Consider the following 27,500-nt stretch of genomic DNA (forward strand, 5'->3'; position numbering starts at 1 on the left):
GTCGTCGTCGTCGTCGTGTGTGTGTGTGTGTGTGTGTGTGTGTGTGTGTGTGTGTGTGTGTGTGTGTGTGTGTGTGTGTTCCTCGGTGCATTACATTTGTCTCTTCTCCCTCACGCCTGTTTATCCTTGCGTCCCCGCGTGCCTCCTGTGTTGTGTGCGTGCGTGCCCTGCGCAGGATGAAGGCTGGTGGCGGCGGGGCGGTTGCCGCCGACCAAGCCGCGCCCGGTGGCCTCACCCGCGCACTCGTCCTCAAGCACGCCATCCAGGACGCATTCTCCTGCCTGTTCGAGCAGTAGCAATATTGTGTGTGTGTGTGTGTGTGTGTGTGTGTGTGTATGTGTGTGTGTGTATGTGTGTGTGTGTGTGTGTGTCTGTCGGTGTGATGTTTGGCGCGCACACTCCTTTGTATTCTTAACAGGTTATTGTGGATGGTTAATGTCATCGACACGAGCACACGTATGGACGTACGAGTGCGCGCGCACACACCCGGAACAAAACAGGCGCATTGCGCACGCTTTTGTTGTAATGAAACGCGAGAAATAAACGACGACAAGAAATCCATCCAAACAAGATGAGCAAGCAGCAAACGCAGTGGTGGAAGGGAGGCATGGTAAAAGCTGAAGGCAATGAAATGGCAGGCGCAGTGAATGTCAATACCACCAAGAGGCAGGGACAATGTGCATCGCTGTTGGTTGTTGCTTAACAGACACACAGATACGCAGACAGAGAAACAAAGAGAAAGAGGGGGGAAGGGAGGAAGAGCACACACACACACACATACACACGCAAACATACGCACACACGCACACACATACACACACGCACACGCACACACATACACACACGCATACGCACACGCACACACATACACACACACTTGTGCACGTTACAAAGCGTCGTCCTCGTTCTCGTTGGTGATGAGGCGAGTGGACAGCCTGTCCGGGTTGACGTGCTCCGCGTAGCCCTTGTTGGTGGTGATGTCGCTGCTGCCGCTGCCAATGACATTGGCAAAGTCGTCGTCAAACGTCAGCGTCTCACCGATGAGCGTGAAGATGGTGATGACAGAGAAGCCAATCTGGTCCACTTTGGCTGCGTCCAGCGCATCATCATACGCAGCTAGCACTTTGAGTCCTGTGGCGATGTGTGGTGTGTGAGCGATTTGTGACGTGTGATTGGTGAGGGGACTAGAAACCGAAGACACGGAAGCGTTTCGATTTTGCACAGGTTTCAACATCACGAAAGCAGGCGCTCGCACACGAGAACACACACACACACAAGAATGCACACACGCACACAAGAACACACACACACACACGCACGCACACACACGCACGCATACACAAGAACACACACACACACACACACACACGCACACACACGCACGCAAGAACACACACACACACACACACACGCAAGAACACACACACACACAAGAATGCACACACGCACACAAGAACACACACACTCACGCACGCACGCACACACACGCACACAAGAACACGCAAGAACGCACACACACACACACACACACACACACACACACACACACACACACACACACACACACACACGCACCATCAAAGTCGTAGCATCTGGCGTCAATCACGTCCTGAATGATAGATTTGCGATCGAGGCGATCCAGCAGAATCCAAAAGAGGAAGAAAACGACACAGCTCAGCACGCCCGTGATGTTCTTGAGATAGAGAAGGCCCTTGAGAAAGGATTTGCTGAGCCTGATGCGGCACATCTGGAACGTTTCCAGGAACGCAGCCATGACACCGGACGCGGCACGGCCCATGAGGCCTCCGACAAAGAGGTACGGGATGCTGATCCCCTGGTACGTGAGCACGTTGTTCCACTGCTTTGAGAGCCCGGCCACGATGGTGCCACTGCCGCCGGTGGAGGTGCCGTTCTCCGTTGCTTCAAAGAACGTCCTGCAAAAATCTGGGTTTGCGCAGGAGAAGAACCTGGAGGCGCGGAACGTGTTGTCGTTGTCCTCTGCTGGGTTTTGGTACGTGACGCACGGATCTGTGTCCGGGTCGTACGAGCTGCTGGCTGGGTCTGGGCAGTCGGTGGTGGCTGGCTTGTTGAAGAGGCAGGTGCGGAGTTTGTCCATATTGCCTGAATGGAGATCGTTGAGGTCGCTTTCCAGCCTAAGCAGCTGCTGCGCAGTGAAGATGGACAGCACAATCGTCACAAGCGCAATGCTGAGCCAGCACAGCTCCACAAACAAGCTCTTTGCCGTCGCATTCATCGTGGATGTTGGCCAGCACAAGTGAGGAGGAGGAGGATGGACTGAGTTGTGTGCTTTGCTTCTTGTTGTGCGTGCTTGTGTCAAATCAACACAACAGCAACAGGTGCTGTATGGCTACCAGACTGAAGTCAGTGTTTCACATCGAAGGAGGGAATTTTTTTTTTTTGCGCGTTTGAGTGCATGCAGGCAAGTTGGCCAATCAGCTGTGAGAACAAAGCCGGCCGCGCCCGCCCACACAAAACAACAAGCAAAACCAGCAGCGCCACTGTTTGTTCCTTGCTCCACTTCTTCTCTGCTTCTTGGCTGTTGTTTGTTCGCTGCAGGTGAGGTGCGGCATGGTTGTGTGGTGGTTGTGAGGTGGGGATATGGATTGAGGGATATGGATGGACTGTGTGGATGTGAATTGATAGTATCTCGGATGGATGCAAGGGCGCGGCCTCGGTGCTCGCTTCTTGGTGCTTGAGTGTGTGACTGATGTGTGTTGGGTGTGGTGATGAATGGGGGTTCACCACAATTTGATGCTGTGCTGTGTTTCCAATCTGTGGTTGTGGTTCCAGTCTTTTGTGTCCTCGGCTGGGACTGCTGGCTTGCTCGATCCTTGCATGCACAAGCATTCACACCAGCACTTTGCTCCATCTCTGCCTCTGCCTCTGCCTCTGTCCCTCCCTCCTCTCTCGCTCTCTCGCGGCTCTTGCTCCTTTCTTTGTCATCTTGCGCGTACGCGTCCGTGTCTGCGTGGGTGATCGTTGTGACAACTTGTTGGGCAGGGACTCTCGGATTCAAAGAAACACCTGCAAAAAGACCTACCATGGTTGTGTTGCCTCAACGACGATCCAGGATGCCTACTTGTGCCGCGCTTGCTGTGCTGGCTCTGGTTATGGTGCAGATGGCATCAAGTGCATCTGCAGCGCTCTACCTTGGCGATTCCACCGACTTTGACGAGAGCGCGCTGCGCTACTTGCCCCAGGGCAACATGTGGCAGGTGTGTGTGTGTGTGCGTGTGTGTGTGTTCGTATGTGTGTGCTTATGTGTGTGCGTGTGCTTGTGTGCGCGCGTGTGCATGCATGCGTAGACGTGAGTGTATGCGTACATGCGCATACATGAGCGCGTGCATGCATGCGTGAACGTCAGCCAGTGTGTGCACGTGCTTGCTTTAAGTCCACGCGTGCATGCGATGTACTTGTGTTGTGTCTCTTGCATGAATGACCTCCCCACCCTGCTTGGCCGGTCGTTTCTGGTTGTCTTGTCAAGTATCGTGTCCCTTTATTGCTTTGCGCTCAAATGTCGAGCAACCGCAACTCACTGCCGTGCCGCACGCACACCTCATCTTGTGGCCCTTTGTCTCCCCCACCCCCTTCACACACATGCACACACACACACACACACACACACACACACACACACACACACACACACACACACACACACACACACACACACACACACACACACACACACACACACACACACGCACGCACCTACACATGTATGCGCGCAGACGTTCACGGCGGGCTGGACGTCCGAGTTGGGCCAAGTCAGCGTGTACCTTGGCACCGAGGATCACTGCGTCGAGTCGACGGCGACCTTGTACGTTGCAGAGGGGACACCGTCCAGCTTCCAGGCGGTGAAGAACAACGCCATTGGACAGCCCATCACCATCACTACCACGTGCGACGACGACGTGGTGTGCGTGGACAAGGAGCCAAGCAAGCAGTGTGCATCGTGGCAGCGGTTCCTCCTGGAAACCCCCATCACCCTGCAACGCGACGCGACATATGCGTTTGCCATTGAGGTGGAGCCGTCAGACTACAACCTCCTTCCCGTGATTGGCGTGTCACCATCATCCAAGAACCACGGCGGTGCTTCCTCCCTTGCCGTCTCGCCCCTGTACAAGGTGAGTGTGTTTTGGTTTTCAGTGTACACGTGAGACGAGGAAAGGGTGAGTGGAGGGGGCGTGGAATCGTTGTGGCACTGGCAACAATGGATTGTGTTTTCTGCTGCGCGAATTGTGAGGTGTATTCTGCTGTACAAGGCACTTCTCGTCACATACTCACACGCAAAAACACACACACTACACTACACTCGTACAAACAAATACACACGTCACTCTACACACACACACACACACACACGTACAAACACACACATACACACACACACGTACAAACACACACATACACACACACACACACACCACACACACTTTGACAGACGAGGTACGCGCAGTACACGTTCCAGACATATGTGACAAACAGCAACCCCGGCAGCGCGAACCTTGATGAACAGACGGTGTCGTCGACCGAGAGTCCCGATGCAACCAACGTTGGCGATTCCTCCAACGACTCGCGCAACAACAAATCCGGCGTTGGCGTGGCCGGTGCGTTGGCTTCAGTAGCTCTTTTCGGACATGGACCTGTTTGTGTGATGTGAGGGCAGAGAAAAGCATTGAGCCTCCGAGTGTGCCTTTTTGTTGGCTAGTTCCACACGCGCACGCATACATACCAAGTGCGTGCTCCCAATGAACACGCGCGCACACACATTTACTCACACGCACGCACACGCACACGCACACGCGCGCACATACGCGCACACACACACCCACACACGCACACACACACTATTACACATGAGCCAGGCATTGTCGTGCCTGTGGTGCTGGTGATTGTCGTCGTTGTTGCCATTGCGTTTGTGGTGGTGCAGCGGCGTCGGTGGGCCAAGGAGAAGGTGATTGACGGGTCACAGCTGTATGTGATTGGACCCGACGAGGAGGAGGGTGCTGAACGCAACTCGCTCACGGGCGGCGCACAAGGTGCGTGCGTGCTTGCGTGTTGTGTGTGTGTGTGTGTGTGCTGGGGGAAGGGGGTGCATTTCTGCATGTTGTGTGTGTGTGTGTGTGTGTGTGTGTGTGTGTGAAATGGGAGTTGGTTGGCTGATGAACAGAAGGTTGTGGCATGCCAAGAGCAGATCACAAGCTCACCTTGAGTACGGTGCCTCTCTGTTCATCACCGCACTACCGCCGCCGACTGCAGATTCTTCGCGACCCTTTGGACGCCATCCCATCAACGTGCGCTCCGCCCACCAACACGGTACGCCACGACCCCTGTGTGCGTGCGTGCGTGTGTGTGTGTGTGTGATGTTTTAACCTTCATGTGAGGTGGTTTTGCCTTGTCCTGATGAATGCAAGCTCTTCTTCCCTTTTCGCCCCACCCCCCCCCCCAAACACGTTCCTTCGCGCCTCTCTCACCAATCTCGCCAACCTCTACCCCCCCCACACGCACACACATACACGCACACACATACACGCACACGCACACGCACACGCACACGCACACGCACACGCACACGCACACGCACACGCACACGCCACCTGCAGGGCACGAGGATCGTGGTCGCTGGGCTGACCAGTCTTGGGCGTACGGCACATACACGCGTCGTCTGCCCTCCCTCCCAACAGAAACGCAATGCTAAGACCAACAACAACAACAAGCAAGCAAGACTGCTACCTGCATACAAAGGAACACAACGCACTCACATACACACACGCTGCTGCTGCTACTACTACTACCACTACCACTGCTGCGCTTCTGTTTTAACACCCATCCATCATCATCATGTCGTTTGCATATCCCCCCCCCCCCCACCTCCACTGCACTTTGTGCTGTTCAATTTCATTTTTCTGTTTGTGGCGTTGCTCGCTGACGTGGCGTGTAGACGATTTTCTTCCCATGTCATTACAACTATTCCTCTTCCCTCAAAAGAAATACGAAAAAAATAATATCCCTGTGGCTGACAGAGCACTGCACACCAGCAACAACAGGCACGCAGAGCAACGCATTTTCCTCCTTCTGTGCACATACAAACCAGACAGCCCTCCCACAAACCATGTTCAAGAGTGCGCTTGTGATCGCCCTTGTGGCGCTGGCCTGCGTGGCACACGCTGCCGACGATGATGTCCTCACCCTGACGTCCGACAACTTTGACTCCACCATCGAGCAGAATGACTTTGTCGTTGTCGAGTTCTTCGCCCCGTGAGTTTGTTGTTGTTGTTGTTGTTGTTGTTGTTGGTGTTGTTGTTGTTGTTGTTGTTTGTCTAGTGTCTCTTGCTTCCTCGTTTGCCGGCGATGCCTCTTATCGTCGCTGGCCACCTTGGCCGCGTTCCCTTTGCGCATTGCCATTTGTTTGTCTGCCTGTTCCCAAACAACCACATGCGATCTCTTTCTCTGTCACTTTTTTTTTGTCACTCACGCGCATGCACACACGCACACATCCCTTTGTTCGTTCAGCTGGTGCGGTCACTGCAAGAAGCTCGCCCCAGAGTGTAAGTGATTTGGAGTTTCTCCTTCTCGCTGTTGCCTCGGGTGGTGCTCCTTCGGTGGTGCGATCTCAGCTTTGGCGTTGTTCCACGCGAATGCTTGCTTGCAATCACACACGCACAACCTACATTCTCTCCCTCTCTCGCTGTAATCCTCAATCACTCACACACCCACACACACACACTGTCCACCTTTCTTAATCCTCCCCACCCTCTCTCTCTCACTTACTTTTTGTGCAGACGCCAAGGCTGCCACCATTCTGAAGGAGGACGGCATTGTGCTTGGCGCCGTTGATGCGACCGTGGAGAGCGACCTGGCGTCCCGATTTGGTGTGCGCGGCTACCCCACCCTCAAGCTCTTCAAGCACGGCGAGGCCACCGAGTACAAGGGCGGCCGCACCGTCGACACCATTGTCAGCTACGTACGCAAGGCCACCGGCCCTCCCGCCGTTGAGCTCGCCGACGTCGACGCCGTCAACTCCTTCAAGGAGTCTGGCAAGGTTGTTGTCGTGGGTTACTTTGACAAGCTTGACGGCCACGAGTACAAGGCCTTCATCGACGCCGCCAAGGCTGACGAGGACATCTCCTACGGTGTGACCACCAACGCCGACGCCGCCAGCGATGCCGGTGTCACCGCCCCCGCCGTCGTCCTCTACAAGAAGTTTGACGAGGGCAAGAACGTCTTCGATGCCGAGTGGTCTCGCTTCAACATTGCCGACTTTGTCACCGCCAACAAGCTGCCGTCCGTCATCCCCTTCACCATGGACGTGGCCGGCGAGATCTTCCAGTCCAAGATTGGCAAGATTGCCTTCCTCTTCACCGACGAGGAGAACGAGGCATACAGCGAGATTGCCAAGGAGTACAAGGGCAAGTTTGTCTTTGCCACCTCCGACTCCTCCCAGACCCGCCTTACCTCCTACCTCGGCGTGGAGAAGAGCGACTTCCCAACCTTCTACATCCTGGAGACGGGTGCGCAGATGAAGAAGTTCCCCATCCCCGAGGGCGGCGCAGACGCCGATGCCATCCGCGTAAGTTTCGTGTCGTCGCTGCTGTCACTGCTGCTGTTGCAACTGGTTTGCTGTCGCCCCTTTTTTTTTTGCTTGGGTTTTCATTGCGTTTGTCATCCCGCCTGACGCTACCCTTTGGTCTTTAGTGCCCTTGCCTTCCTTCCGTTGCCCTCTCCTCCTTCCTCTCTTCTTTCCCCTCTGCCCTTTTCCCTCCTTTGCGCCTCCTCTTCCTTCAATGCTTTTCCCATTCGATCCTATCCACCCCATGTATGGCAAAGAACCGTTGAGCGTCACGATTCTCGTTGTTTGAATTGTTACCGTCGCACAACTGGTTTCGAGCATGGGAATACTGAGATGTTGTTATCTGGGGCGTTCCCGTATGGAGCAAGTGAACCTTCTCTGCTAACTCCTTCCCGTAACCGCCCCAACATTCCTGTTCAATTTAGTCGATATGTTGTTCTTATTCAACCGCCACAATGTCTCCTTTCTATGTTTTATATTTCTGCCCTCGCCCTTCTTTTTTCCCCTTCTTGACGGCGGTACTCTTGCCCCCCCCCCCTGCTGTCTTGTCTGGTTGCCACTTCGCACGCAGGCTGACCTTTTGACATGCACACACACACACAACCATTTGTGCTCTCTTTCCTTGCGCGTGCATCTTAACCTTATTTAGGCCCACATTGAGGAGTACCTCGCCGGTAACCTGAAGCCCCACTTCAAGTCGGAGCCCGTCCCCGAGCCCAACGACGGCCCCGTTACCGTTATCGTCGGAAAGAACTTTGACGAGATTGTCATGGACGAGTCCAAGGACGTGAGTTCTCGCCCATAGTTTGCGTTTGTCATGCGTGCGTGCGTGTGTGTGCGTGCGCACGTTGTACGTCTGTTTGTGCAATGAGTATGTTTTGGCCTTGCCTTTTTCAAGCATCCGTCACTCACAACATGGTATTCAACATGTCCTTTTCATCTCCCTCGCCGGACAGGTCCTGCTTGAGGTGTATGCACCATGGTGCGGCCACTGCAAGAAGCTCGAGCCCACCTACAACCAACTGGGCGAGAAGTTTGCTGACAAGAAGAACATTGTCATTGCCAAGATGGACGGTACCGCCAACGAGGTTGATGGCCTTTCTGTGCGTGGGTTCCCCACCCTTCGCTTCTACCCGGCCGGCTCCAAGACTGTCTCCGGCAAGGAGTACACGGTGCGTCCAACCTCTGTGTGTGTGTGAATGGTTGCGTTTATGTGCGTACGTGTGTGTGATTGTGTGTGTCCGTCTTGTGTTGATGTGTGTGTGTGTGTGTTCATTTGTGTTCTTTGTGTTCTTTGCATTCCACCGCCAACTGTCATGTTCTCTCACACCCATCCAACACCCACCCCACCCCCTCAATCCAATCCACGTTTTGCCTCACTCTCTTGTGCAGGGCGGTCGCGAGCTTGCTGACTTTGAGCAGTACCTCAACGCAAACGCCAAGAGCGTTGAGGCTGAGGGCCACGACGAGCTCTAAGCAACAAAAGCCACCAACCAGTGACGCACAACCCACCACCTCAAACCACACCCACATTCAGATCCAAGCCTCTTATCAAAGCGTCCTTGCTTGACATACCCACGCACCACACCACACTTGTCAAAACACATGATCCATCCCTCTTTTCCCCTCGCTGGTGCTTGTGTGTGTTTCGGTTATTCCACTCTTTGACGATCTCAATACACCTCAAACGCTCAGCAATCATTGTGGGCAAGGGCATTTACTGTTGTGCCAGTGGAGAGACGTTAAGTTGTGGCATTCGTGTAAAGTGTTTTCCAAGACGATACCGAAACGGGAAGTGTGTGTGTGTGTGTGTGTGTGTGTGTGTGTGTGCAGCCTCACCCCACCCCACTCCATCCCCCTTGATTTTGTCACACACAACAACGATACCTGCAAACACCAGGTCATGTGGGTAGGGTAGTCGTATGTAATGTAATGTACTCGGAAGGAATTCCGAGGAAAAGAGAGAAAAAAAGAAAAAGATGGCAGGCGTGCCATGCAACAATCAGTCAGACAACACAGGGTCAGAGCACTGGCAACACAAACAACCAAATCGCTCAAGCAGCGATCACCATACGCAAATCAGTGCGCTTGAGCGTGGTAGGTAGAGCAGGGAGAGAGGGGAGAAATTGGAGGGAGGAAGAGACGTTGCAAACAAACCAACAAGCGAACAAAGCCAAAAAAAGGCAGCAGGGGTGGCCACAAATGAATGCTGTGTTTGTGTTTGTGTGTGTGTGTGCTTAGTCGACCTCCTCCATCTCGCCGGCGTCATCGACGTCGTCCTCAGCCTCCTCGAGGTTGGGCATGTCGTCGCCAGTATCGGCCGTCTCCTCAGCGGGCTCGTCGGCGTCAAGGCCAAGGCCAAGCTGGATCATGCGGTAGATGCGGCCAGAGTAGGAGCTGGTGTCCTCCAGGCTGAAGCCAGAGTCCATGAGCGCCGTGTCAAAGAGGAGGAAGATGAGGTCCTTGACGGCGCGGTCGTTCTCGTCCTTCTCCACCTTATCGTGCAGGGCCTTGACAATGGGGTGGTCCGGGTTGATCTCCAGATGCTTCTTGGCGGCCATGTAGCCCATGGTGGACGTGTCGCGCAGGGCCTGCGCCTTCATGATGCGCTCCATGTTGGCGGACCAGCCAAACTGGCCGGTGACGATGCAGCAGGGGGACTTGACGAGGCGGTTGGAGACGGTGACCTTCTCCACCTTCTTGTCCAGGACGTCCTTCATGACCTTGCACAGGTGCTCGTACTTGGCCTTGGCCTCCTCAAACTTCTTCTTCTCCTCCTCGTCCTCGGGGAGCTCGAGGCCCTCCTTGGTGACGGAGACGAGCTTCTTGCCGTCGTACTCCTTGACCTGGTTCACCATGTACTCGTCAATGGGGTCGACGAGGTACAGCACCTCGTAGCCGCGGGCCTTGACGCGCTCCACAAAGGCTGAGTTGGCCACGGCCTCCTTGGACTCGCCGGTGATGTAGTAGATGTCGTTCTGGTTCTCCTTCATGCGCGACACGTAGTCCTTGAAGGACACGAGGTCCTCGCCGCTGGAGGAGGGGAAGCGGAGGAGGTCGAGCAGCTTCTTGCGGTTGACGCTGTCCTCATGCACGCCGAGCTTGAGGTTCTTGCCAAAGGCCTCGTAGAACTTCTTGAAGTTGTCCTCGTCCTCGGCAATCTCGTTGAAGAGCTCCAGGCACTTCTTGACAATGTTCTTGCGGATGACCTTGAGAATCTTCGACTGCTGGAGCATCTCGCGGGAGATGTTGAGGGGAAGGTCCTCAGAGTCGACGACGCCGCGGACAAAGTTGAGCCAGTCCGGGATGAGCTCCTCGCAGTTGTCCATGATGAAGACGCGGCGCACGTACAGCTTGATGTTGTTCCTCTGCTTCTTGTTCTCAAACATGTCAAAGGGCGCGCGGCGGGGAACAAAGAGCAGGGCCTTAAACTCGAGCTGGCCCTCGACGGAGAAGTGCTTCACGGCAAGGTGCTCCTCCCAGTCGTTGGTCAGGCTCTTGTAGAAGGCGGCGTAGTCGTCGTTGCTGATCGAGTCCGGGTTGCGGGTCCAGATAGGCTTGGTCTTGTTCAGCTCCTCAAACTCATTGTACTTCTCCTTCACCGTCTTCTTGGCCTTCTTCTCCTCCTCGTCATCCTCGCCCTCCTTCTTCTCCTCGTCGTCCTTGACCTCCTCAATCTTGGGCTTCTCCTCGTCCTCCTCCTTATCCTCGTCCTTCTTCTCCTCCTCCTCCTCTTCCTCGTCCTCGGCCTCAACCTCGCGCTCCTTCTCAACCTGCAGACGGATCGGGTAGCCGATGAACTGCGAGTGCTTCTTCACAATGTCCTTGATGCGCTTCTCCTCGAGATACTCGAGCTGGTCCTCCTTGAGCTGCAGGGTGATGGCGGTCCCGCGCTTGACAATGCCAGAGTTGTCGGACTCGACGGTGAAGGAGCCACCAGCGCTGGAGGTCCACAGGTACGCCTCGTCGTCGTTGTGCTTGGTGCGCACCTGCACCGTCTCCGCAACGAGGAAGGCTGAGTAGAAACCGACACCAAACTGGCCAATCATGGAGATGTCGGCGCCAGCCTGCAGGGCCTCCATAAACGACTTGGTGCCGGAGCGGGCAATGGTACCGAGGTTGTTGATGAGGTCCGACTTGGTCATGCCGATACCGGTGTCGCGGATGGTGAGCGTCTTGTTCTCCTTGTCGGGGATGATGTCGATGCGCAGCTCCTTCTCCTCGTCGAGGGCGTGGGGGTCCGTGAGCGACTGGTAGCGGATCTTGTCCAGGGCATCGGACGAGTTGGAGATGAGCTCGCGAAGGAAAATCTCCTTGTTGCTGTAGAATGTGTTGATGATCAGGCTCATCAGCTGAGCAATCTCAGCCTGGAAGGCGAAGGTCTCGGAGTTGTTGTCAGCCATGGCTGCGGGTTTGGTGTTGTTGGTGGCGTCTTCTGTTGAAGAAGAGGGGGGGGGAGGGCGAAAGGCAGGAAGAAAAAGGGAGAGACAGCAAAAGAGGCGCGCGTGCGTGCGAGTGTCACAAAAGGATAGTGGCAATCAAATCAATAAACAATAAAAGGAGGCACGAAGGTGATTGATGAATGAACGAGTGAGTGAGTGAGTGGATGGGTGAGTGAAGAATGGGTAGTTGTGTGCGGTGTCAGAAATGTATGTGCGTGCGAGTGTGCGAGTGTGCGAGTGTGGTCGTTGTTAGGACGTGAAGCCACGTGGACACAAGAAGTTGATTGACAGATGGTGAAGCTGCTCAACGATACAGCGGTGTGAAGAAAATGAAGCGTGCAACCACCCCTGGGTCGCCAACAACAATCACCACCACCACCACCAACGCAACAGCCACCACCTCAAGCAAGCAGGCAACACACAGCGCAAAGCAGCGAAGGGCCTCACCTGTCGACAAAAAAGCGGAGGGCGGCGGTCACTGTCCACGCGGGCGTTTGTGTGAGTCTGATGCAGGCGGCGAAAACCACGGAAAAGTGAAGCGCTTGCCACGTGAGTCCACAAAGAAACTGGCAGAAGCAGCGAACAGAACAAAGCACCTGTGTTTGTGTGTGCTTGGCTTCCTGCGGCTTCTTGCTTCGCCTTGTTGCTTCTAGTGTGTGTTGTATTTTTCCAGCATCTTCCACCCACTATTGCTTTGTGCAGCCACGTGTGTGGTTTTGTGCGCGATCCACATCAGCGAATCTTCTCGAACAGCACCCAGTACCGACTGAATCTAGTCTGGCCTTTTCCTAGGCCAATTGCATCATTGCGGCGCAGTGCAAAGACAGCAGCAACTTGGTGAGGCTGATGATGCGTGAGTGTGTCTGAGTCTGTGTCTGTGTTGCAGTGCATGAGGCGATGCAGTGGGTGCCTTGCATGAGTGTGTATGCTGTATGCTGCTGTTGCTCTCTCTCTCTCTCTCTCTCTCTCTCTCTCTCTCTCTCTCTCTCTCTCTCTCTCTCTCTCTCTCTCTCTCTCTCTCTGTGTGTGTGTGTGTGTGTGGCTCACAATCCAGCGTTGCACCTGCTGCACCTTCACCCCCCCCCCACTTAACACCAACCAAACATCTGCAGCAGTCAGCGCACACCAAGGAGACAAACACCAACACCAACAACCATGGACGGAGGTGCAACTGCAAAGCGGACGGCCGCCACTGATGACCAAAACGGCAAGAAGGTAGACAAGTGTGCGTGTGCACGCGCGTGTGTTTATGCATGAGTGGATATAATTGTGATCTGTTTGTCATCACTGCAGCAACAATGTGACTTTAGTGATGATCTGGAACAGCACACAGTGCAGCATTCAATGATCACGTGAACAACACACACACACACACGCACATGTACGGAACATCCACATCCACGCAAGTGAAACAACAACAGCAACAACAACAACAACAACAACAACAACAACAACAACAACAACAACAACAACAACAACAACAACAACAACAACAACAACGACAACAACAACAACAACAACAACAACGACAACAACAACAACAACAACGACAACAACAACAACAACAACAACAACAACAACAACAACAACAACAACAACAACAACAACAACAACAACAACAACAACAACGACAACAACAACCCTGCACACTCACTGCGCTGCACCTCACACATCACACATCACAACACAGGCCAAAATGGATGGGGAGGCCCACGCCATGTCGCTCATCTTCTCGGTTGTCAGCAACGTCGGCGCCCTGGAGAACGCCCTCGACATCTTCAAGGTCTGTGCTTGCGTGTGTGGAGACTGGGAGAGCGGCAGTAGGGAACAGTGAGGACAGCGATTCTACAGTCCCACTGAGAACACAACGCCAACATCATCAATTATGTTGTTGGATGTCCATGAGCGCCGTTCGCTGTCCCTGTTGTATGTGTTGTGTTGTATTCAACGTGCAGCACGTTCAGCACGCGCACAGCTGCTTGCAGTTGCTTGCCGCTACCACTGCTGCCCTCGATTCACTGTGCCAAGTATCCCCCACACTCCAGCCACACGCTCTCTCTTTCATACACACACGCACATGCACCACACTCACAATTGGCCGATGCTGTTTCTGTTGTTGCTGCTATTTGTGCTCTTGGTGCAGCAACACAATGTGGACCTGACGCACATTGAGTCTCGCCCCTCCAAGGTCTCGGACAAGGAGTACGACTTTTTCATCACCACCAAGGTTGATTCGGAGCAGGGTCGCGCTCGCAGTGTGGCTTCTAGACGCTGCGTTGCACCCAATGCGACGCACCCACTCACTGGTTCACGGATTGACTGGCTCGCGCGTTCACCCGGCGATTGTCATTGGCACTCACACACACACACACACACACACACACACACACACACACACACACACACACACACACACACACACACACACACACACACACACACACACACACACACACACACACACACACACACACACACCGTAGGCCAAACCTGATGCCATTGACAAGGTCGTCAAGGATCTGCAGCCGCTGGTGGCACGTGCACCCACGGTGCTGGACAATGACCCCGACACCACCAACCCAACCTGGTTCCCCCGCAAGATCCGCGAGCTTGTGCGTATCCGCCCCCCCCCCCGTGTTTGCTGTTGCGGCGCACTGATGACCTGCTTCGCTCGTCATCATGTTCCCGTCTCCTCACACACACACACACACACACACACACACACACACACACACACACACACTGCAGGATGTGTTTGCGACACGTGTGCTGGATGCTGGGCGCGACCTCAAGTCGGACCACCCGGGATTCACCGACGCCGAATACCGCAAGCGCCGCGCCTTCTTCGCAGACATTGCCATCAACTACAAGTAAACCACGCCCCGCATGCGTGCGCATGTGCGTGTGTATGTGTGTGCGTGTCATTCCTCAACCGGGTGTTTGGACTATGTCACCATTTTTGGCATATCGGGTTGTTCGTCCACCCAATTGTGCTGCTAACCACCATGCCTGCTGTGGCTGCGTGGCTTGCTTTCATTTGTTGGCCGGCAGGCACGGCGAGCCCATTCCACGCGTGGAGTACACCGCCGACGAAATCGCCACCTGGTGCGCTCGAATCAAGCACATGTGAACGTGTGAGCTGGTCTGTGTCTTTTGAGTACCCGTAGATGGCGTTCCTCCTCGCCACCTTGAGCAAAGCCAATTGCAACGCGCAACAAGTTGCCATGTCCCTTTCCCTTCTCTCATCCGCCCTTATCCGGCCAACATCGCCACCCAACTTGCCCGCTCGGCCACAACAGGGGCCAGGTGTTCAACAAGCTGACGGCGCTGTATCCCACGCACGCATGCGCCGAGTTCAACCGCGTCTTCCCGCTCCTCGTCGGTGCGTCTCGCGCAACTGGCCTGTTGGGCTGTGCCAGGAACGAGATGTTTTGTTCTGTTTCGTCGCACTCGTGTACATGTGCACGCGTCCAGGTTTTCTCACGCGGTGCACTCCCTTCACACACACACACACGCGCGCGCGCACACACACACACACACACGCACGCACGTACGCTTGCTTGCGTACTCACGCGTCAAATCTGCACGCACAACCCGTGAACGGGACTGTTCACGCCCCGGCAGAGAACTGCGGGTACCGCGCAGACAACGTGCCGCAGTTGGAGGACATTTCGCAGTTTCTGAAGGACAGCACGGGCTTCCGGCTGCGGCCCGTGGCGGGCCTCCTCTCCTCCCGCGACTTCCTGGCCGGACTCGCCTTCCGCGTGTTCCACTCCACCCAGTACCTGCGCCACAAGTCAAAGCCCCTCTACACCCCAGAGCCAGACATTTGCCACGAAATTCTTGGCCACGTGCCCCTCTTTGCCGACAAGGGGTTTGCAGAGTTCTCCCAGGTGCGTGTTTCCAAATGGGCGTGTCGCAATTCATGCGATCGCCGGTATCCTTGGTTGCAGTCCAAGACGGGTGTGTGATGTGTGCCGCGCGTGTGAGGGTTTGTGATGTGTGTGTGTGTGTGTGTGTGTGTGTGTGATGTGTGAGGGTGTGTGAGGGTGTCGCGTGTGTGCAAGTATGCGTATGTGATGTGACGTGCCACTCTCTGCATGCACGTTCACATTCGTGCCTGTGTATGTGTGTGCCACACGTGTCTTGTTCTCATCTCCTCACCCAATTTGACTGCGACACGTGCGCTGGCGTTGTCCCCCCCCCCCTGTTAGGAGATTGGCCTTGCATCGCTGGGCGCCTCTGACGAGGACGTGACAAAGCTTGCCACGGTGTACTGGTTCACTGTTGAGTTTGGCCTCTGCCGCCAGAACGGCGAGCTCAAGGCTTACGGCGCCGGCCTCCTCTCCTCCTTTGGCGAGCTCGAGGTCCGCTGCTACGTGTGCTTCTGTGTGTGTGTGTGTGTGTGTGTGTGTGTGTGTGTGTGTGTGTGTGTGTGTGTGTGTGTGTGTGTGTGACAGCGTACCTGCGCATTTGGTTGTTTTGCAGCTGTCCACTGCACCCTTGTCCGTCCATTCACTCACCCACGCACATGTTCTCTCCTGCTCTTTCTTTTCCGTGTGCGGTTGCAGTACTGCTTGTCGGACAAGCCCAAGGTGCACCCGTTTGAGCCCGAGGTGACTGGTGTGACAGAGTATCCCGTCACAGTGTACCAGCCGCAGTACTTTGTCGCCGAAAGCTTTGCCAGTGCCAAGGAGAAAGTCCGGTGTGTTTTGGTTTTGGACACACCCACGCTGTTTTGCTCGACCACGCTGATTGTGGCCTTCTTCCTCCTCACGACTTTTGTCTTTCCACTGTTTCACCTCGTGCTCCTCTCACCATACCTTCACCTCACACACACACACACACACACACACACACACACACACACACACACACACTCACACACACACACACACGCCCAATTGCAGCAAGTTTGCGGCGAGCCTGAAGAAGCCGTTTACTGTTCGCTACAACCCCTACACGGAGAGCATTGAGGTGCTGGACAACACGAGCCGCGTGCGCGACCTCGCCGTCAGCATCAACAACGACATGCAGGTCCTCTGCCAGGCCCTCGCCCATCGCTCTTGAGCGCCCTTGCGTGCGTTCGCGCGCAGTTTTATGTGTCAGTGTGCGGGTGTGGATGGACACATGTAGCCGCGCGCTGAACTCTTTGCACGTGTGCGTGCGTGTCGGTCTTGTGGAGGGGTTGGCTCGTCTCTTTCGTTGTTGGTTGCTGACTTCTCGCACGACCTCCTCCCTGCCTTGCTCTTTCCCTTTTGCTTTGCGTTTTTGGGTCGATTTTTAATGAATACCACGACCAATACTCCGCAGCGACATCTCAGCGAATTTTTTTTTATTTCGCGGGTGCGGGTTGAGAGGAGAACACAACAACAACAGACCACACAAGAAGCGATAAGCACCAACAACCCAGCCAGAGGAGACAGGCAACAACAACAGACTTTGACTTGGCTGCCTGCCTACCCTCCGCAACCGCCACACAAACAAAGAGCACACCAAGCACGAAACAGCCCAAGGTGAGCCGGCGTGCGATGTGTACGTGTGCACACTTGTGACTGTGTTGTCGTTTGGGGGGGGGGGGTTTCTCGTGTCGGATGCGTTGAGTGCGGCTCCGCACCTACTTTGGCTTTGGTCCGGGTGATGTTCTCAACACAGCGGTGTGATGTGATGGGATGCGACCCTGGTTCCCCAGCTGGCTTGCCTTGTCGTGCACCCACCACTCATCTCTCCGCCCACGCTTTCTCATGCTGGTGCCGTGGCTTGTGCGGAAGCCCAGACACCCAATTCACCAAACAGCGTGGACACAAGCCAGCTGTTGGATTTGCACAGCGTCCCTGTTCCGTTTCCAAGCCAGCCGGTGAAACGCCCCGTCCGAGTTCCGAAGGGATAACGCGTTCACAAACGTCCGATCCGGGTGCTGGTTCGTATTCACCCCCCTCCCCCTTAGCCCACGCCCAAGTCAGGTTTGTTGTTTCGCATTGATGCGCCTTGTGGGGGACGCGTTGGGATCATGGCGCTTATCGCTGCTTCATCAACAACAACAACAACAACAACAACAACAACAACAACAACAACAACAACAACAACAACAACAACAACAACAACAACAACAACAACAAGGGTGGTGTCGTTGTTTGCCTTGGTGATGCAGGAGTGATTGGTTTGGCTCGGAACCTGGCTTTGATGGGCCTGGTTTGCGGTTGGGCTGAGGGTTCGTCACGTCTCACACCCTGTTCCGCTCTGTCTCTTGTGTGTGTGTGTGTGTGTGTGTGTGTGTGTGTGTGTGTGTGTGTGTGTGTGTGTGTTGCATGATTCCCCCTACAACCCACAGCCAGGGTACAACTGTGACCCTCACCTCTGCGGCCGCCCGTGGCATGACGCCAGTGGTGGGTCGACCCTTGCCCCGCACCACACACACCTTGTGCTATTATTGTTTCTGCACCCGCGTGCATCTCGATCCCATTTTGCACTCCAACTTGCTCTTGCTGATCGTCGCCACCGTGTTTCTCTCACTGCCGGAGATCACTCCCCAAGACGCCCCGTTGCTTGTTACGCTGCCCGTGTGCTTGTGTTGACCTCCCGCGTTTCTGTACGTGTGCGTCGCTGCTGTAACAACAACAGTGGCCGTTCCGCTTGGAAGATACAACACCATGGCAGAACATGTCAAATTCATGGAAGCGCCCGAACCGCGGCGGCCAGCCTCAGCGGTAACGTCACCCCCCCCCCCTTATCACACACATGCCGCCTGTTTGAGCAATGCGGCTGCACCCATTCGCGTCCCTAACCGCTGCGCTTGTGCTCGTGTATGTGTGTGTGTGTGCGTGTGTGTATGTGTATGTGTGTGTGTGTGTGTTGACAGTCACAAAAAACACGGCAGCCCCACGTGGCACAGCCCGCGTTCCCTGTAGTGGAGGGCCCGCCCGTCGAGGCTGACGAACGGTGCGTTGAATCGCAACCGGCATGAGACGGGCTGGCGTCGAGTGTTGAGCCGAGCACACCCGAAATATCACACACACCCGAAATATCACACACACGCACACACACACACACACACTCTCTCTCTCTCCCATTCACTCACTCACTCACCTATGGTGATATGGGTGCTTGTGTAATGCGTGCAGGATTGTGCCGCAGTCGATTGTGTTACCATCTTCGTTGATTGACGAGGCCAAGAAAGAGAGCAAAGAGCTTGTGCCTTTGCCCCTCCTCTCCGTGCAACGCGATGGAGAGGTGCGTAACCTTGTTATGCGCGTGAGTGTAAGCGTGTTTGTTCGTGTATGTGCATGTATGTGTGTGTGTGTGAGTGTGAGTGTGATGGAGGTGCTCTGTTGTGGGGTCAACGGGACCGCCATGCTGATGAATTGCATCCGCCTCGGCTGCGTGTGCCGTGCCAGGTTGTACCGCCGACGGCAAAACCGTCGTGGAGAACGCTGCTGCAGTCGCCGTTGGGCTCCTTCCTCACAGGCATCAAACCAAGGGCAACCTTCATTCAGCTCGCAGGGCACAAAGGTCCGTCATCTGCTGTGATGCGTGTGTGTGTGTGTGTGTGTGATTGTGTGTGTGTGTGTGTGTGTGTGTGTGTGTGTGTGTGTGTGTGTGCCTGCCTGCCTGCGTTGCCGTTCTTCCTACTTTTACCATGTCGTGCCCGTTCTTATGCTTATGTGTGTGTATGTGTGCACTGCAGGCGACTTTGTGTCCGGTCAGGGTGGCGTCATCTACAAGAAATCATCACAACTCGAAAAGGCTGCGCTCGAGGTCCGCGTTGTATGCGTGTGTGTGTGTGTGTGCATCACACATGGCGTTGCACTCTGCATGTGTGTTCATGTGCATGGCGCATTGCGTTGCTCTCTGCATGTGTGTGCACAGGAGCTGATGAGCGACACATTGAAGCACTCGGTGCCGCTGTACTTCAAACCGGTCATGTTGCGCGACGAAGACAACAATCCCGTCGAGTACCTCGAGCTCCAGGTCCCCACCCGCAGGATGTGTGCCTGTGTGTCTGTGTGTGTCTGTGCGTGTGTGTGTGTGTGTGTGTGTCTGTCTGTGTGTGCCTGGGTGTGTGTTTTCACATGGAGGTATGCGTTGTGCCACACTCGCTTGCCTCGCGCTCGTCTGCGTCCTTCTGCTCATCTGCATACCTGCAACATAACAGGATCTCCTGTGCCTGTTCGACGATCCATCTGTAATGGACGTGAAAATGGTGCGGCCAACTTTACATGCGCACACAACCGCACGCACGCACATGCACATGCAAACAAACGCTGCTGAATGGATTTCGTGCCCACGTGCGTCCCTCATGACGCGTGCTCATCGCTGTGCGCATGTGTGTCCGGTTCTCTGCAGGGCGTACGGACGTTTCAAGAGGTCGAGGTCTCCAAAACAAAGAGACGGATGGTGAGCCGTTTGCAACTGCGCTTGCTTGTCTGCTCGCTATCAAATGAACGTGTGCGTGTGCTTGCTTGCTACCTTGTATGTGTGCATGAGTGTGTGTGTGTGTGTGTGTGTGTGTGTGTGTGTGTGTGTGTGTGGAGGCTCACGCGTGTGCCTGCATACCACACCACCTGCGCCTGCTGACCGCTGCGAATGCCATAATAGGATCTGCTTGGGAAGATGGTCAAGCTGGATCCGGACGAACCGTCCGAGGAGGAGAAGCGCGTCGGCATCACAAAAGCAAGGTGGGCACGTGCACGTGTACGTGCATACACACACGCACACGCACACGCACACACGCACGCACGCACACACACACACACACACACACACACACACACACACACACACACACACACACACACACACACACACACACACACACAATCTTGGCGGTGCTATGTTGCGCAAGTGGACGTGTGCCTTGTGTGTGCGTGTGTAAACTGCGATTTTGGGTTTGTGGTTTTGGACTCAAAAGAACCAGGTCGTCATGCGACTGCAGATGTGCCCTCCCATTCATACACACGCACATATTCAACCGCAACCACGCTCTCACGCATGCATGCTTTCATGGACGTGGCCCTGCTTGCCCTCTGCATCTCTGCCGTTGATTGCAGATACATGATCTTTCGCGAGCGATTAAGCTCCACCAACACGCTTGGGCTCAGAGTAGAGGCCATCAAGGTGCGCACACGTGTACATGTGTGTCTCGTGCGTGTTTGTGTGGTGCATGTGCGTGAACATGTGTAAATGCCAGAGGCAAAGAGAGGGGATTGTGTGAATGTGAGTATGAATGTGAGTGTGAATGTGAATGCGAATGTGAATGTGAATGACCTACCCGCGCTCTATGCACGTTTGTGGGTTTTGGGTCTCATCGTGTGTGCGCACGATCAATTGATGATTGTCAACACATCCAAACACAGCGCTGCGGGGAGAAACCACGCAACGACTTCCAAAAAGTCAAGGACGAAGACGAGGTGCGTTTGTGACATCCACACCCTGTTCGATTGTGTTCACGCACACGCAATGACCGTCCTGCTTTCGCTACTCGACATCACCTCACCCAAACAATCTCAATCACACACGCACACACGCACACACGCACACACACTGTGCAGGTGCGGAAGCTGCTTGAGCTGTACATGCCGGAGGACCCGGCGCTGCGCCGCATTGTTCTCCGCGGCATTCTCGACAAGATGACCCTCCTCAGAGAAAAGCTCACAGAGTCTGCATTCTTCAAGGTACTCGCGTGCTCTGTTGGTTGCTTGGTGGGTGCTGCTGCTGCTGCTGCTGCTGCTGCTGCTGCTGCTGCTGCTGCTTGAAGTGGCGCTTGCGTCTCCATCTGGACGAGCCCGTGCTACGATTGGTTGCGGGCCGGCGCTCACACATTGCCACCATTGCGCCGTTTGTTGTTGCGTGTGCATGGGTGCTGGGCAGTACCACGAGCTGATTGGCAGTTCGCTGCTGTTTATCTACGACTCCACGGGCGCCGTCGGCATCTGGATGATCGACTTTGGCAAAACTTCAAAAGTTTGTTGACGTGCCATGCAGGCCCCTGCTACCACACCCGCACCACGTGCCCCTGTGTGTGTGTGTGTGTGTCTGTCTGTCTGTCTCAATATGTGCGTGTGGCGTTTGGTCGAGACACCTGGCCGTCGTATGTACTCACATGCACTTGCTTCCACTGCATACGTGTATGATTGACGTGTGTAGACTGACAGTCCACTCAAGCACGACGTGAGATGGACCATGGGAACGAGGGAAGACGGATATCTGATTGGATTCGACAACTTGGCCCGTATGCTCAGGTCTGTGCAAACAGTACACGCACGCACGCACGCACGCACACACACACACACACACACACACACACACACACACACACACACACACACACACACACACACACACACACACACACGCACGCACGCACACACACAAGCAAACACACAAGCAAACAAACAAACAACAACAAACAAACAAACAAACAAGTACACACACACACACACGCAAAGTTGTGTCTTGTGTCTCATCTGCGACGTTTGTATTGTCCCTTGCTGCTTCCACATGATGTTTCCAGGTCACTTTCCGGCGCTCAATGAAGCCAACAACACGCAGGCCACCATCCCCATCCCCCTCTTCTACGCACAAATACATACACATACATACATTCATTCATTCATTCATACGTACACACTCTCTCTTCCCCCGCCCCTTTAGAAGCGCTTGCTCGCTGTAGTTATTCTTGCGTTGCCAGACAGACACCCTTTCCCCCCCCCCTTCCCTCCCTCCTTCTCTCCATCTGCTTGCGTGCTTGCTTGTTGGTTTACTTTCTTTGTATCCTCTCTTTCACTTGCGTCGCTTCCTTCTTCCTTCCTGTTCTGCGTGGGTGCACCCTCCTGTTATGTCCGCCAGCGCACACGTGTTTTTTTGCATGTGTACATATGTGCAGTCGATGGTGTGTGCTGTTGGTGCTTCCGCTGCCCCCGCCCCCCCCCCCCACACACACACAATGCCGCCTGCTTGTGCCGGCCTGTATTCCATGCGTCCTGTATGAGCGTGTATCTTCTTCTTCTCGTTGCCGTTCGCTGTTTTGTTTACTTGGTGTGGTTCCATCACACAGCTGTTCTACTTCTCGCCGCCCCCCATGAGGGCTTGATCACTTGAGACCACCTGCCGAGTGCCTACTTCCTCTCTCACATACACACGCGCCGCCCGTCCCTGCACCCCCCCCCCTTCCTTGTCTTGCCTCGGCCCCCTTTTCGTTGTCCATATCTGCATGAGGCGCTGGACGAGGGGGAGGGCCCCCGATGGCGTTGATTGCGCATCGTGCCGTGACTGTTCCACGACAAGTAAAACCCGTTGAACATACACGCAAGCACACACAAGCAAGCCGGCTTGAGACTGCCCGCTCGTTTGCGGGTGTCATCACATCACATCACGGCGCTGATGGTGCCTGTGTCGTCTCTTCGTCGGTCGTGTCGCATTCACATCCCCACCACATGCCTGCAAGTGCAAAGGAAACTGCGTGGCCGCAGGAGCTGGTCCTGCCGGTTGTGCTGCAACACAAGTACGGTCGGCATCGCTCATGGAGGCAACGCATCGCTGCAGCCGTCTTGGATGCGATCGCGCTGCACGCGCTGCTGTTGGCCCTGATGCTGTTGCTGACGCCGCTGATGCCACTCCAGCGCGGAGGTAGTGAACAGGCATCAAGCCCCAGCGATCGCGCGCGCCTGTGGCTGCCCATGCTTCGGGCTGTTCCTGTGGCCGAGTTCCATCGCGCTGTGGATGAGGTTGTCGTGCATGGGCGCCGGCTCATGCACTGGGTGTCGGCACATCCAGTCGGGCTCAAGCTGTGCGTGCCACTTGCCCAGTTCTTCGCATCAACCTTTGTGTACACGGTACAGCTGTGGACGCATTTCCTCCACCTCCTCTTGGATGCGCTTGCGTGGCTGACCACGTTCCCGACAGCGACGTACACGGCGCTGCATTTGCTCGGCGCCTCTGGGTGCTGTGCAGTAGCTGCCGATGCCGTCGCGTTTGTCGTGCCCTGGCACGTCGTCTCCTTTTACGGCACGTTCCGCTTCCTCTACTGCTCCCAACTCGCCGTCATCAAGAGTGTGGCCCTCATCTTCATGGGTACGTGAGAGGGGTGTGTGTGTGTGTGTGTGTGTGTGTGTGTGTGTGTGTGTGTGTGTGTGTGTGTGTGTGTGTGTGTGTGTGTGTGTGTGTATGTGTGTGTGTGTTTGTGTGTGTGTGTGTGTGTGTGTGTGTCTGTGTCTGTGCCTGTGTGTGTGTCTGTGTCTGTGTCTGTGTGTGTCTGTGCGTGTGTCTGTGTGTCTGTGTCTGTGTGTGTGTGTGTCCATGTCCGTTGCGTGTGTGTCCGTGTCCGTTGCGTGTGTGTGTGTGTGTGTGTGTGTGTGTCTGTGTCTGTGTCTGTGTGTGTGTGTGTGTCTGTGTCTGTGCGTGTCTGTGCGTGTGTCTGTGTGTGTGTCTGTGTCTGTTTGTCTGTGTTTCTGTATCTGTGCGCCTGCGCCTGCCATGCGTCTGCGCGTCTGCGCCACCTTCCCTGACCCCCCTCCCTCTTGCTTTCTCCCTCTTTCTATTCACCACCTCATCCCTCTCTGTTGTCTTGCATAGGCTGGAAGTACAACCCGCTCCGACAGCGTGTGGATTCCTGCAGCTTCACGTTTCCAGAACTCATATTGGGCACCCTTGTTCTATCTATTGCCATCTTCTGCCTTCCAACCACAGCTGTGTTCTACCTCTGCTTCTGCCTGGTTAGTTCATTCAACGCCAAGACATGTGTGGGTGTGTGTGAATGTGTGTGTGTGTGCGCGCGTGTGTTCTGTTGGTCGTCATGACATCGCCGTGGGTTGTCCGATATGCTCTTCCGTTCCTTCCGTCCCTCACACACACACACACGCACACGCACACACACATGGGGCTGCAGATGTTGCTGTGCATCGCCGTCATTGATGGCCTGCTGTCCCACGCTGCTGTTCTGTGCACAGCCGTGCTCCTCTCGCCACCGACTCCCCGCCGCTGGCAGCGCCGCGACTGCTCAGATGCACCAATGGCAGGCGTTGGCGCGAACCCGTCACACGGCCACCATCAACGCCACCATCAACAAGACCTGCACCGAGACCTGCAACAAGGTCAGCACCATGACCAGCACCAATCAGGGGACACACGCCTCTTTTGTATGCCACAAGCGCACAGCAGCGGTGCAGCGAACATTGTCATCACAGACACGCTGGTGCCTCGTCCGCCACAGGTGGTGGTGGGCGCGGTGCGGGCGGTGGTGGCGCTGCTCGCGCATATTCTCGCTGGCCGCATCATCAATATTGCTGCGTTCGCGCCGCGCTGGGGCGCAGACACAACAGATGACGACAGATAGCAGATGGCAGGTGGCACGGTAGCACGGTGGCAGGGTGGCTGGTGGCTCCCTGTGTGTGCATTAAGTGGTTGCCTCACGAGTCACCGTCTGTTCACACCCATCTTCTCCTCCCCTCGCAAATGCATACACAACATGTATGTTGGGCCTGTGTGCGGTGTGCAAAGCGGTGTGTAATCAATCGCCTCTACTGTAACCGATCAAGCAAAGTACAAAACCTAACACAAGCATCCACGAGGGGAAAGCACGCAACCATGCACGAAAGCGAGAGCAAAAGCACCACCCCCACAGCTGCACAACAACACCAGCAACGACAAGAGGAAGAGTCTACATGAGAGAGCGGGCTTCTTGAATCAGCTCGCGGTCCTGCAACAACGGGGTTGTGTGTGTGTGTGTGTGTGTGTGTGTGTGTTGGAGAATCAGACAACTTTTTGGTGGCAGAAGCAAAGGCCACAACAACAAGAACAGCAGCAGCAGCAGCAGCAGCAGCAGCAGTACCAATGCCAGATTACCTCGTCTGTCTTTGGTTCGCACTGGGTGCAACGCTCGAACCACTCTGCTGCCCGCGATTTGTTTCCCAGCTTCAAGTAACACTGCAGAAAAACAAACACACGTGGGCATGTGAGCTGCGATGCTGGCACACACTTGTGTGTGTGTGTGTGTGTGTGTGTGTGTGTGTGTGTGTGTGTGTGTGTGTGTGTGTGCGTCTGTGTGTGTGTGTATGTGTGTGTAAGTGTGTGTGTATGTGTGTGTGTCTGTGTGTGTCTGTGTCTGTGTCTGTGTCTGTGTGTGCCTCTGTGCCTCTGTGTCTCTGTCTGTCTATCTATCTGTGTGTCTGTGTCTGTGCATGTGCAAGGCAACAGCACCTTTCCGATGAAGAGGATGTTGAGTGGCCACGTTGGCTTCAAGTTGTGCGCCTGCCACGTCATGCATGCGATGATGGCAAACAAACAGTGAGGTTGCAGGTCGCTCAGAAGATTTTGCTGCAAACACAGGGCTTTCACACACGCACACACACACACACACACACACACACACACACACACACACACACACACACACACACACACACACACACACACACACACAGAGCACAGCGGCAAAGCGACCTTGAGGAGGTTGCTGAGAGCGTCGTCATATGTGGCCTCTGGTGGGGCGCCAATGAGAGCAGCGCAGGCCTTCTTCTCCCACCACGACAGGCCGGCAACCTCGAGGCACCACCGCCCGAGCAAGTGGTACGCAAGCCCGTCGTTCGTATTGAGACGGATGGCCTCCTCCACGTGCTGCTTGAACACATGTCCGCACTGCAACTTCTCGTTCAGCGACACGTGCTCAGCCATGGCACCCGTGATCACAGCATACCTGCAGGCAACAGAGGTGGGTCATGGGTTGTGGGTTGTGTGTGAGGGGGGGTGGGTTGTGGTGTGGGTTGTGGTGTGGGTTGTGGTGTGGGTTGTGGTGTGGGTTGTGGTGTGGATGGGTGTGTGCATACAGACGCGCCAAGGCACACGACTGAAGCGCAACACACAGAGGATAATGCACACACGCACGCATGCTTTGTTTGCCTTGTTACGATGATTGCACGTACCACTTGTGCGCCTCTGAACATGTCGGGTCCTGGTCAATGGCCCGGCGGGCAATCGGTTGTGCCTCTTGCAGCACAGTCTAGACATCAGGTATCACGGCGCGTGTGAGCGGCAGTGGCTGTGGCTTGATGGAAGCGACAGGGTGGCGACACAAGTGTCTATGCGTGCCAGTCAGGTGAGCATTCGGAATTGCAGCGAAAACGTCGCTGGAGGCTTTTGCTCACCAGTTCAGATCCTTTGGAGAACGTGGACTTGTCATACATGGACCGAGCTATCCTCCATAGCCCTGCATAGCCATGCAGCCGTGTTGTCTTGTGTATCAACGCCGGAGCAAATATTCGCAAATCGACCTACACGCCCGCGCGTCCTCATGCACGCCCTCACATGCTCACTGCCCATGCATTGCGCTCACCATCCACGGTCTGCTCGAGCTCATCCTGGTGCTGCAGCACAAGGTCCAGGGCTTTCTTCTGATTGGATGCCTCGTACTCTGCGTCGATTTGCTATCACCGCGTCGGTGTGTGTGTGTGTGTGTGTGTGTGTGTGTGTGT

The 27,500-nt window shown here is 55.1% G+C and overlaps 8 protein-coding genes across 8 annotated transcripts in view; 5 read left to right on the forward strand and 3 right to left on the reverse strand.

Moving 5' to 3' along the window:
* Positions 1–886: 886 nt before the first annotated feature.
* PTSG_02150 (uncharacterized protein) lies at positions 887–2,254 on the reverse strand (the record flags this gene model as incomplete). The annotated part of the gene is made up of 2 exons (XM_004996576.1): positions 887–1,131; positions 1,576–2,254. 2 exons carry the CDS (start codon positions 2,252–2,254, stop codon positions 887–889), a joined length of 924 nt encoding a protein of 307 aa, XP_004996633.1.
* A 246-nt stretch (positions 2,255–2,500) lies between these two features.
* Positions 2,501–5,896, forward strand: PTSG_02151 (uncharacterized protein). The gene is made up of 7 exons (XM_004996577.1): positions 2,501–2,577; positions 3,022–3,236; positions 3,753–4,148; positions 4,466–4,631; positions 4,890–5,063; positions 5,284–5,340; positions 5,628–5,896. Exons 2-7 carry the CDS (start codon positions 3,063–3,065, stop codon positions 5,720–5,722), a joined length of 1,062 nt encoding a protein of 353 aa, XP_004996634.1. The 5' UTR covers positions 2,501–2,577; positions 3,022–3,062; the 3' UTR covers positions 5,723–5,896.
* A 240-nt stretch (positions 5,897–6,136) lies between these two features.
* On the forward strand, positions 6,137–9,248 carry PTSG_02152 (uncharacterized protein; the record flags this gene model as incomplete). Its single annotated transcript, XM_004996578.1, has 4 exons — positions 6,137–6,282; positions 6,538–6,572; positions 6,807–7,594; positions 8,244–9,248. The coding sequence occupies 4 exons, from the start codon at positions 6,137–6,139 to the stop codon at positions 8,397–8,399; spliced, it is 1,125 nt and encodes a 374-aa protein (XP_004996635.1). The 3' UTR covers positions 8,400–9,248.
* A 270-nt stretch (positions 9,249–9,518) lies between these two features.
* PTSG_02153 (90-kDa heat-shock protein) lies at positions 9,519–11,997 on the reverse strand (the record flags this gene model as incomplete). Its single annotated transcript, XM_004996579.1, has 1 exon — positions 9,519–11,997. The coding sequence occupies one exon, from the start codon at positions 11,995–11,997 to the stop codon at positions 9,832–9,834; it is 2,166 nt and encodes a 721-aa protein (XP_004996636.1). The 3' UTR covers positions 9,519–9,831.
* A 715-nt stretch (positions 11,998–12,712) lies between these two features.
* On the forward strand, positions 12,713–17,348 carry PTSG_02154 (phenylalanine hydroxylase). Its single transcript, XM_004996580.1, has 12 exons — positions 12,713–12,873; positions 13,149–13,251; positions 13,727–13,819; positions 14,180–14,263; positions 14,520–14,648; positions 14,785–14,906; positions 15,088–15,141; positions 15,336–15,418; positions 15,661–15,929; positions 16,251–16,403; positions 16,608–16,741; positions 16,947–17,348. The coding sequence occupies exons 2-12, from the start codon at positions 13,192–13,194 to the stop codon at positions 17,104–17,106; spliced, it is 1,341 nt and encodes a 446-aa protein (XP_004996637.1). The 5' UTR covers positions 12,713–12,873; positions 13,149–13,191; the 3' UTR covers positions 17,107–17,348.
* A 1-nt stretch (position 17,349) lies between these two features.
* On the forward strand, positions 17,350–22,986 carry PTSG_02155 (uncharacterized protein). Its single transcript, XM_004996581.1, has 18 exons — positions 17,350–17,552; positions 17,813–17,999; positions 18,368–18,422; positions 18,658–18,743; positions 18,896–18,975; positions 19,158–19,266; positions 19,431–19,545; positions 19,721–19,791; positions 19,903–20,004; positions 20,189–20,236; positions 20,380–20,430; positions 20,632–20,711; positions 21,084–21,150; positions 21,390–21,443; positions 21,585–21,707; positions 21,904–21,996; positions 22,180–22,274; positions 22,547–22,986. The coding sequence occupies exons 4-18, from the start codon at positions 18,687–18,689 to the stop codon at positions 22,566–22,568; spliced, it is 1,167 nt and encodes a 388-aa protein (XP_004996638.1). The 5' UTR covers positions 17,350–17,552; positions 17,813–17,999; positions 18,368–18,422; positions 18,658–18,686; the 3' UTR covers positions 22,569–22,986.
* A 336-nt stretch (positions 22,987–23,322) lies between these two features.
* PTSG_02156 (uncharacterized protein) lies at positions 23,323–25,592 on the forward strand. The gene is made up of 3 exons (XM_004996582.1): positions 23,323–24,105; positions 24,607–24,746; positions 24,920–25,592. Exons 1-3 carry the CDS (start codon positions 23,469–23,471, stop codon positions 25,364–25,366), a joined length of 1,224 nt encoding a protein of 407 aa, XP_004996639.1. The 5' UTR covers positions 23,323–23,468; the 3' UTR covers positions 25,367–25,592.
* Positions 25,509–27,500, reverse strand: part of PTSG_02157 (uncharacterized protein) — a 2,687-nt gene continuing 695 nt past the window's right edge. Inside the window, exons 2-8 of the mRNA XM_004996583.1 lie at positions 27,362–27,452; positions 27,174–27,235; positions 26,952–27,028; positions 26,473–26,725; positions 26,230–26,280; positions 25,876–25,956; positions 25,509–25,729 (exon numbers count right to left, since the gene is read on the reverse strand). Of these exons, the coding sequence (XP_004996640.1) occupies positions 25,691–25,729; positions 25,876–25,956; positions 26,230–26,280; positions 26,473–26,725; positions 26,952–27,028; positions 27,174–27,235; positions 27,362–27,452 (654 nt within the window). The 3' untranslated portion in view covers positions 25,509–25,690. The remainder of the gene's footprint in view (positions 25,730–25,875; positions 25,957–26,229; positions 26,281–26,472; positions 26,726–26,951; positions 27,029–27,173; positions 27,236–27,361; positions 27,453–27,500) is intronic.

Source organism: Salpingoeca rosetta (genome assembly GCF_000188695.1).
Source record: "Salpingoeca rosetta unplaced genomic scaffold supercont1.5, whole genome shotgun sequence".
Taxonomy (NCBI): Eukaryota; class Choanoflagellata; order Craspedida; family Salpingoecidae; genus Salpingoeca; species Salpingoeca rosetta.

Coding starts and splice junctions, on each gene's coding strand:
- PTSG_02156 (XM_004996582.1), top strand. CDS start 23,469: ATGCCTGCAAGTGCAAAGGAAACTGCGTGGCCGCAGGAGCTGGTCCTG. Junction 24,106..24,606: donor TGTGGCCCTCATCTTCATGG/GTACGTGAGAGG, acceptor TGTCTTGCATAG/GCTGGAAGTACAACCCGCTC. Junction 24,747..24,919: donor TCTACCTCTGCTTCTGCCTG/GTTAGTTCATTC, acceptor ATGGGGCTGCAG/ATGTTGCTGTGCATCGCCGT.
- PTSG_02155 (XM_004996581.1), top strand. CDS start 18,687: ATGGCAGAACATGTCAAATTCATGGAAGCGCCCGAACCGCGGCGGCCA. Junction 19,792..19,902: donor TCGAAAAGGCTGCGCTCGAG/GTCCGCGTTGTA, acceptor GTGTGTGCACAG/GAGCTGATGAGCGACACATT. Junction 20,005..20,188: donor TCGAGTACCTCGAGCTCCAG/GTCCCCACCCGC, acceptor GCAACATAACAG/GATCTCCTGTGCCTGTTCGA.
- PTSG_02151 (XM_004996577.1), top strand. CDS start 3,063: ATGGTTGTGTTGCCTCAACGACGATCCAGGATGCCTACTTGTGCCGCG. Junction 4,632..4,889: donor ATCCGGCGTTGGCGTGGCCG/GTGCGTTGGCTT, acceptor CACATGAGCCAG/GCATTGTCGTGCCTGTGGTG. Junction 5,064..5,283: donor GCTCACGGGCGGCGCACAAG/GTGCGTGCGTGC, acceptor CGCCGACTGCAG/ATTCTTCGCGACCCTTTGGA.
- PTSG_02154 (XM_004996580.1), top strand. CDS start 13,192: ATGGACGGAGGTGCAACTGCAAAGCGGACGGCCGCCACTGATGACCAA. Junction 15,419..15,660: donor CGTCTTCCCGCTCCTCGTCG/GTGCGTCTCGCG, acceptor ACGCCCCGGCAG/AGAACTGCGGGTACCGCGCA. Junction 15,930..16,250: donor GGTTTGCAGAGTTCTCCCAG/GTGCGTGTTTCC, acceptor CCCCCCTGTTAG/GAGATTGGCCTTGCATCGCT.